Below are 8,893 nucleotides of genomic sequence, written 5' to 3'. Positions count from 1 at the left end.
AGGGAGCAGGGCCATGCGATTATTTAGGCATTAGCCCCGAGTGTGGAGAGGTGAGCTGGAGCGAGGGAGGCCACGGCTACCGGGCTGACTTAGACATACAGATCATTTAACCCCTGACTGTGTTCGACGTTAGGCCATTTCCCCTCCTGTACACTGGAATTAAAGGTGGCGATTATCGGATATGGTCAGGACGTCTGTGGGGCAGCGGCAGCAAACATGGAGGCCAGCGCTCAAATCGATAGCCCTGGCTGGCCTGGAGGAAGATGGAGTCCGACCACAGGGTCAAGGAAGAAGGAAGGAGATATGATTGAAGGGGAGAGATGGAGAGACACAGGGAATGGCACTATGGGACAATTCAATGTACTAATGCACTGAAAATGTCAGCCTTATTCAACTTATTACTGAACATTTACATTAAACACATGAAATTTGTTCTTAAAATAGCGTGTTTAGCTGTATAAATATATATATATTGCTTGTTAAGATACTTTTCTTACACCCACAACATCATGCCATGATCAATCATGCTTATTAGTAAAGCCTATAGAAGAGGGATGCAAAGCGAGGAGAGGCAGAAGTGTGCATAAGTCACGCACACACACACACACACACAAACACACAGGTTGATAAGAGACATGGATGGCGAGAGAGAGAATTAACATACAGGTAAACACCTGAGAAATAAGTCGAAGAATACCGTGACTTCATTTACACTTCTTTATCTGTTCCCATGTAGCTGGGGGTTCAAGGCGAAATGTGATCGTAAAAATACAACCCAGTTAGTCAAACAACATGTCAGTCAACCAATCATCAACAATCCAACAATTCACACAGTGAGTGTATTACACACAGAGCACACTGAAACACATGAACCGTGCGTTTTTCCAGCACTCAGTAATGCAACAGGTCCAGCGTCTGGCCAAACATTCTCCAATGTGCGTCCTTCCCTCTGTGGGCGACGTGTACATCAAAGCTCCAGTCCATGGCTGGATGACGCATGCATGTTGAGCCGTGTCCATTCGGTCTTCCGCCCTGCGTCTCCCGGACATCCTGAGCCGCTGCGAGTGCGTTTGGCCCGCTGTGGCGTGGCTGTGGCGCCGCGCTGGAAGGGCCGGTGTTCACTCTAACGGGGTCCTGCTGCTCTGTCTCTGGGGGGCCTCGCCCTTGCTCTGGAAGCCGTCCCAGTGGGCGGGGTCTTCCTCGCTAAGGGGCGTGGCCCGAGCGATGAGGTCACCGAACGTCAGGTGGGTGAAGGCGGTCGGGGGAGGGGGCGACGGGCATCTGGGCTGCTGTGGGGAGACGGGTGAGGGTTTGAGATCAAGGGGGAGGGGGGGGGGGGGGGTAACCTCGTACTGAATTAGACGGCTACGCCACAGGACTGCTGTGTTTTAGTGGCGAGAGGGGAGGGTTGTGTTGGTGTTTGGTGTCCTCACCCCAGCAGGAGGAGGGCTGTGGAGTCCTAGCGCCACGGCAACATGGTGGTCCGCATCCAACAAGCTTTCCTGAAGAACAAAAGACGCACACAAATAGCATTACTGAAATGCATAAATTAGCTGTCCTCGGTGTGAACTCGACCACCAGGAGGCGTAAAAAGCTCAAGCTTTTTATTACTATTCAGCCTTTCCCCGATCGGGCCTCCAGTGCTTTGAGCCCCTCCCCCCTCTCTCTCGGCGCAGCAGGAGATGGATAGAGCGCATGCGTGAGATATGCTGAACAGCGGGCAGCGTTCAGGGATCAGAACAGACTCACATAGAGATCAAAACCCAGCCGCACCACTGTCGTTCCAAAATGAAAAATAATGGGGAGGAAATATATTTGTGAATAACATGTTTCTTGTCCTCTTTCTAAACGCCCGGGCATGCACCGCACTCAGTGACCGCCCCCCCTCTGACCCACGTCCTTCTCGATGAGACCTCTTTCTGAACGGCCCTCACAGCGTTGTGTCGTGGTCCCCAACAAACCATCAGCACCACTACCACCTGTCCCTTCCCCCCCTTAAGCCTAGAGGGCTGAAGGAAGTGGTGCATTACGTTTACCTCGGCGGTCCGAGACGAAGCGAGGCAGCGGTAGCAGCAGCGTCTATTCCCGGGTGTGAAAACACAGACACCAAAGTCGCATTAGAGCCTCCCATGGAACCGATGACACTAAGCGATTACCTGTCTTCTGCCCTCACGCGGACGTGAAGCAAGGCTGTGGGGATGGGAGGGAGTACGGTGGTGGGGCTGACATCACTTAACAATCAGAGGGGCCGCAGGTGAACAAATAAAAGAAACCGGTGAAGAATGAAGCAAGTGAGATAGGTATTGGAAATACCCGGGATGATGGGCTAATGATCTGTTAAATATAAAAATGTCATGGGTGAAATGAAACGGGCAGTAGGTGGGATAAGGTTGGAATGGGGGTGTTTCTATAGTTATATCTAGTGACGCTACGAGAGAGAGAGAGAGAGAGAGAGAGAGAGAGAGAGAGAGAGAGAAAGAAGAAGAAGAAGAAGAAGAAGAAGAAGAAGAAGAAGAAGAAGAAGAAGAAGAAGAAGAAGAAGAAGGAGAAAGACACAGAGAGAGATTGATTGATGGGGCTGGAGGAAGAGGAGTGGGAGGGGTTGAATGCACAGGGGCCTGTGGCGAGGGAGGTGTGAGAGAAGACAGCAGCGTGGCGACCGAGGGACTCCTCTCCTGAACTCCTCTTATCTCTGATATTGGTGTGGGGAAGGAACGGGGAGGGGATCTCTTGAGAGCAGTCCTCCCACACATCGCTGTATCCTCTCAAAATAAGGCCACTTTGGATTCAATTGGAAGCGTCTCTCCAGTGGCTCACGCTACAAAAAGGAGAAGGAAGAGGGGGAAAAAGGGAGGCAGGAAAACATAGGCGCTCACTTAGGCTCCACCAGGTTTTCCCGGTAAAGGGTCCGGCCCTCATGCTTCTTGGGTTTACTATGTTTCGAGAATGGACTTCAGATGACCCTAATCTAACACACACCCAACCACACATATATTCACACAGCATACATCCATATTGAATCAGGTATCGAGTCCATACCATTAAAACACAGAATAATCTGTTTCGTGACTCTTCACTCTTCACAAATCTAATAGGGATAAAATGTTTGATATTTCCGATATGGAAAACAGACTGACACACACACACACACACACACACACACACACACACACACACACACTCAAATGACTGATGGTAGCCGTGGGCCCAATCTGCACTATAGTATGACGATTGTCTATCTCCGCTCTCCTCCCATCTGCCTACTTGATTTATGACGGTGGAACAACAACAGCAACAACAACAAAATCACAAAGATCTTTCTTCGCATCCTGCTTGAGTAATACATCAGTCGATTGCTGTCACATTTTCAAACCTTTATTACAGGAAACACTCACAACACCCCCATCCCCTCTTCACCCCTCACTGCATACCTCAAACCTCCAGCTGTCCTCCTCCTCCTCGTCCAGATGCATCATGGTCCGGTGCTGCCCCTGCTCCTCTGTGACTGGCTGAGGGGAGAGGTGAAACTCCGCCCTCTGGAGGTTGAAGCCCAGCCCCGTGCCAATGGCCTTGATGAAGCTCTCCTTCAGCGCCTGGGCATGGAGAGGAGCCTCAGGGTTACCTCCCCTCGTCAGGTTTGTCATGAATGGGTGCATTCCAAATGTGCCTCATTAACCCCTACAGCGGACTCACGGGCCTACAATGCCAAAGAACTTCCTGAGGTGCGATCGCATGAGCGCGACTGTAAGCATTGCATAATACCTGAAGGGCCTTGATAAGAAAATGGCCCAGAAGGATCCCTGTGTGTGTTTGTGTGTGAGTATGCCTGGGTTTGTGCTTGCTTTAGTAGAATCGCGCGGTTCCTAGCGAAAAGCCCTGCTCGATAGCCAAGGTTACAGTGTTTTGAGGCTAATCTCTATGGCAACAGTAGAGCACTGCCATTAGTCAACAGTATGTCAGTGGTATCGGAGCTTGACGTCTCTGTGCCACCCTCTCAATCTCAAAACGGCCTCGCCACGCGCACCGCCACCGGCCCTGTCCATCTGGGGCCGGGGGCAGCGTGGAGAGGGAGGGAGGAAGGGAGGGAGGGAGGGAGGGACAGAGGGAGAGAGGGAGGGAGGGACAGAGGGAGGGACAGAGGGAGGGACAGAGGGAGGGAGGGAGGGAGGGACAGAGGGAGGGAGGGAGGGACAGAGGGAGGGAGGGAGGGAGAGAGGGAGGGAGGGACAGAGGGAGGGACAGAGGGAGGGACAGAGGGAGGGATGGAGGGAGGGAGGGACAGAGGGAGGGAGGGAGGGAGGGAGGGAGGGAGGGAGGGAGGGAGGAACAAATAGAGGGAGGGAGGGACAGAGAGACTGAGGGATGAGGAGGGAGTGAGAGAGAGAGAGAGAGAGAGAGAGAGAGCGATGGAGTGAAGGAGAGAGGGGAGTGAGAGAGAGAGGTGGACAGAGGGGAAAAGGTAAAGAGAGAATAAGAGGAGGAGCGCGAGAAGGGACATGAGAGAGATATAAAGGGAGACAGAAAGAGAGAGAGAGGGAGACATAGAGATGAAAGATATATAGAGGTGTGGAGCAAGAGAGAAGGAGAGAGTAAAGTGTACGAGAGAGGAATGGGAGAGAGCTTGACAACAAAATATTTGAAGATTACAGAGAAAAAGTTGTCTGTTGGCATGGTGTAGAGCATGTTCTAAAACGCATCATCGTCGAACAAAAACACATGCGTGTGTTATCTAGAAATAACGATAAAAAATGATAAAAAAATATATTTACCCTTTTAGGAAATACACACACACACACACACACACACACACACACACACACACACACACACACACTGAAGCATATAGCCCCTACTTTGCGGCCTCTGCAATCCTCAAGCAACGCTTTGCCAGGTCCGATATATATGGTTGCTATAGTTACCCAGTGGCGGTAGAAGGCGGCTAGCTGCTGGCGTTCTGAGCCAGATGATTGGATGACGCTCCACTCGTACTCCGTAAACTGACGAGTCATGATGCGGAAAAACTCGGATACAGAGCTGCTACCTGCCGTCAGAGGAGGGAGAGAGGGAGGACGGGGGAGAGAGGAGGGGCAAACCATGAAATGTGTGTCCACAACACACACACACACACACACACACACACACACACAGGTAGAAGCTTGGTTTGAAGCGGAGGGAAACAGATTAGGGAATAGACAGATTGGGTGAGAGAAGAGGAGGAGAGAGAGAAAGTAGAGGATAAAGAGCAGACGGTGGGGGCGAGAATGAGGCGGGGGAGGGAGGGAGGGAGGGAGGAGAAACGCACATCTGATAATTATTCTGAAAGCATATTCCCTCCCAGGACCAACGGAAACCCGCTGAAACCTCGCTTTCCCCCATTACGTACATTTCCATTTTTAACCTGATTTTGAGAACATTGCTTTGATTAAAAAAATGTGTCCATGAGATTTATGGATGAAAACCCGATTCAATGTGTTGCTGTCATTTATGCTTGATGATTTCAATGAGTTATACCGTCGGGATATTGAGATACTGTTGGGCATCTGAGGCTGTTGACGACAGAAAATCCTTTAGGAATGTCGACAGATCAACTGTAAACAGACAGTCCATGTTCAACACATCACGGAGAAGGTGCCTCATCCAAACTGTACCACAAAACAAATGGGGCAATACTGACACCTGGTGGGAGTAAAGGAAACAGCAACGCTAGGATAAACAATCGTTCACTGACCAGAACTATCTGACTGGCTTGGCAAGACCCTGATGGTCAATGACATGGTGGGCTCACCTATAAGACTTTAAGGACCATCCCAAATATCAAAAATCCCTAAAAGTGAGATTAAATGTGTTCAATGCTCAATCTCTTCCTCATGCTATTGGTTTGAAATGTGTCTACATCATAGACTGTTTCTTGATTGTGGAACCAGCTGCCGTGCACTTAATATCTAATCTTTATTCATCCATAATTGTTTACTGCAGCACTGTTCTTGGTTATGATATATGGACACATACTTTACAACTGTAACATATTACCATGAAATATGAGCACCTCATAAAACAATCCCTTAACTGCTATTCAGCCATCAGTGTATCTGGTGGATAAGGAAACCCCATAATGTAGCTTTGTTGTGTGATTAGAGGTGATTAGAGACAAGTGGCACCTGGTTAAAGATAAAATGCGTAAGATGACGGAAAGATTTGAACTGAGAAAGAGAAAGAGACAGAAACAGACAGACAGACAAACAGACACGGCCACCAAATAAAGATTGCTGATATGTATACAGCTGTTAGTTAGTACCTGGCATGGTGGTTTTCATGACGTCCACCCCGACCTGCAGGCCCTGCTCTGCAGCCAGCACAGCATACTCCCCCTGGTGGGAGATGTTGAAACTCCACCTCTGGGCTTCTCTGCCTAACGGAGGTGTGTGGGTGGTCTAAAAGCAGACATTAAAGCTATTGTAGGTTATCTTAGGGGCATTTTTGTCATATTAGTTCATTTATCTTTACATTCCAACAGCAACTAATAAATCAAAGGCACTATGGTCATTTGAAAAGATTAAAAAAATGAAACAATCCGGTATCTATGGCTGTGGCAGGCCTTTAGTACCCCTGTCCAATCATTTTATTCAGGCCAAGGGAAAAGAGAAGAGAGCAAACCTGTCTATCTATACCTGCCTACCTGCATACACTCTGTCCATGCACTCATTGCACATGACCGGAGTCTTCCACAAAGCTATAGGCAGAGCAAATGTAAAAGCTAGAGAGCTAGTCACTTGTTTTTGGTGAGTGGCTTTTTGAGGGAGGCCTGAAAGTGGGGTCATAGGATTATTTTCAAAATGTAGATACATTTTGAAAATAATGAAGATACATTTCAGAATGTATCTTGCTCTGGCTGGTTTCTCCAAGTCGCCAACCATATCTTCAAAATAATGTTAAAGACGGCAAGAATTTCAAATTTACTTGTAATTTTATAAACACAGAATAACTCAAGGGTTGACAACCATTTAGTTAATCTGTTGACAACCAACAGATAAAACAGGAATGAATTTCACAGCTCAAGTACAATCGGAGTGCTTGACCATTCCTTATTGGTGATATGATCCAATGCTGACTTTCATATACTGTATGTGAAGCATTGATTGGTGGTCAGAACCTCTGTTCTGACGATTGCTTTATCGTGAAAAATAACGTCATTGATAAGGGAGTTGTTCTCTTGGAGGAGAGCATGCCCCTCTCCCTTCCTGCTCGAAACTTAAGTATGCCTTTGCACAAATAGAAGACTCTTGCATGATTATTGTATACAGACTACATAATCAGCCTACCTCTGGCAGCACCAGGTATGGCTTTCCTCTGGGAGAGCGGGCCAACTGGATCTCTGACCAGGGAACTGCAATCCTCTCACACACAAACTTCCTCAGGAGCAGCCGACCAGCCTAGAGGAGCGTGCAGAGAGTGGGTGGGGGGGGGTAGGAACGAAGAGCAAGGGGAATTAGCTCAAATGGTAGAGCGCTCGCTTAGCATGCGAGAAGTAGCGGGATCGATGCCCGCATTCTCCAAATCATTTTCGATTCGTTATTCACTGCTGAAAAAAAGAAAAACTGACCATTGCTGACTTGGCATCTCTGGCATAAACGAACTGTCCAATTCTCTCCTTCTCCTCTCGCTGGATACAACGCGCAGCATAAAGCCACTCGGACCGGGTCGGTGTCCAGGAACCATACCGAAAAGCCCAACGAACAGACCCCATGGCGGCTCTCAAAGCTTAACCAAAGCCCTTCTTCCACAAAACATGCGTTTGTCCAAAGCTACTCAGGTAACTGTTGCTTTGATCCAGGCGTACTGCGTTTTGACGAGCACCGCCAGCTCACAGGCAAAGATCCTGCAGATGTTCTGGTACATTAAAACGGGCATGTTAACGTTCAAACATAGTTCAAAGATTCGGATTCCAAACTAATGATGATAATTTAAACGTATTAGATAAAAAAATACACGCATCCCTGTTATTGTTTTGGTTGTGGTCGGACATGACAAGCGGAACACATGTCCGGAAGTATCGGGGGCGGGACCCTCTACGTCAGAGGTGGGCGAGGTGCCGAACGAGCCAATAGGAGGGCTGTTTACGGTGCAGCGATAAAGCTACGAGATGCTGTGCCTGGTGTAATAGACATCTAATTTAATTCGAGTGAGATCAACAAGGTGAGTTATTTTCATCTGATAACAATCACATATCCCTAGGGTAGCATCAATAGAATGAGGTGATACAACAGCCGGCTAATTTATCCGTATGAAATGCCTTTTACAATGATCTCTGCAAACCATGCGCCGGGCATTGATTGGAGAAGAAGGCAGCAACCTATAGTTACAGCAAGATTGATGTGTAAGTTTCGAGACGGTGCAGGGGTTTCACCTCATGGGGAAACATCTAACAGATATGAATAACGAGCTACACCCCTTGCGCAGTTTTAAGTTTATAAACGATGCCCATTCCTCTTCGAGTGGAACTCGACCCATGCTACAAGTGAAGCGTCGCTTACAATTATCACAATAACACATGTGCCGTAAAATATAAATGTGTTGTTACATGTATTATATACAATGAAACACAAACACACACACACACACACACACGCACACACGCACACACGCATACGCGCGCGCGCGCACACACGCACACACACACACCATTTGGAACCATTATCACAAACGGTGATCTTGTTGCCCCTTGCTATTAGAGCAATGTCTCCCACAAGATCCAAACTTCATATCCTGTGAATTATTTAAATAATGTTATCTCTTCAATTGTTCCATTTTTTATTCTGTGCTAAACTGTTCCTCAGATTCCATTTGGGGGTGTGGTGGAAATTCTTCTAACTGTTTTGACATGGATAATAACCAA

At 48.0% G+C, this 8,893-nt stretch overlaps 2 protein-coding genes across 2 annotated transcripts in view; one reads left to right on the top strand and one right to left on the bottom strand.

The window, feature by feature from the left end:
- Positions 1-779: 779 nt before the first annotated feature.
- aasdhppt (aminoadipate-semialdehyde dehydrogenase-phosphopantetheinyl transferase) lies at positions 780-8,029 on the bottom strand. The gene is made up of 7 exons (XM_079731570.1): positions 7,601-8,029; positions 7,320-7,430; positions 6,296-6,431; positions 4,920-5,041; positions 3,432-3,593; positions 1,434-1,502; positions 780-1,289 (listed from the first exon to the last, which is right to left on the bottom strand). Exons 1-7 carry the CDS (start codon positions 7,742-7,744, stop codon positions 1,119-1,121), a joined length of 915 nt encoding a protein of 304 aa, XP_079587696.1. The 5' UTR covers positions 7,745-8,029; the 3' UTR covers positions 780-1,118.
- Positions 8,030-8,037: 8 nt separating this feature from the next.
- The window catches only part of msantd4 (Myb/SANT-like DNA-binding domain containing 4 with coiled-coils), a gene marked incomplete at its 5' end in the record, with an annotated part of 5,148 nt that continues 4,292 nt past the window's right edge, over positions 8,038-8,893 (top strand). Inside the window, one exon of the mRNA XM_079733719.1 lies at positions 8,038-8,077. Coding sequence (XP_079589845.1) covers positions 8,038-8,077 — 40 coding nt within the window. The remainder of the gene's footprint in view (positions 8,078-8,893) is intronic.

Source organism: Pollachius pollachius, assembly GCF_949987615.1.
Source record: "Pollachius pollachius genome assembly, chromosome: 3".
In the NCBI taxonomy this organism is placed as follows: domain Eukaryota; kingdom Metazoa; phylum Chordata; class Actinopteri; order Gadiformes; family Gadidae; genus Pollachius; species Pollachius pollachius.
Note: the sequence above shows the minus strand (reverse complement) of the source record. Positions and strands in the feature narration are given on the sequence as shown.

What these genes read in the sequence shown, in the direction of transcription:
- aasdhppt (XM_079731570.1), bottom strand. Translation starts at nt 7,744, where the DNA reads ATGGGGTCTGTTCGTTGGGCTTTTCGGTATGGTTCCTGGACACCGACC. An exon ending in CATGAAAACCACCATGCCAG is followed by an intron (nt 5,042 to 6,295) that starts GTACTAACTAAC and finishes CTCTGACGGCAG; the next exon opens with GTAGCAGCTCTGTATCCGAG. An exon ending in AGGACAGCTGGAGGTTTGAG is followed by an intron (nt 1,503 to 3,431) that starts GTATGCAGTGAG and finishes TTTGTTCTTCAG; the next exon opens with GAAAGCTTGTTGGATGCGGA.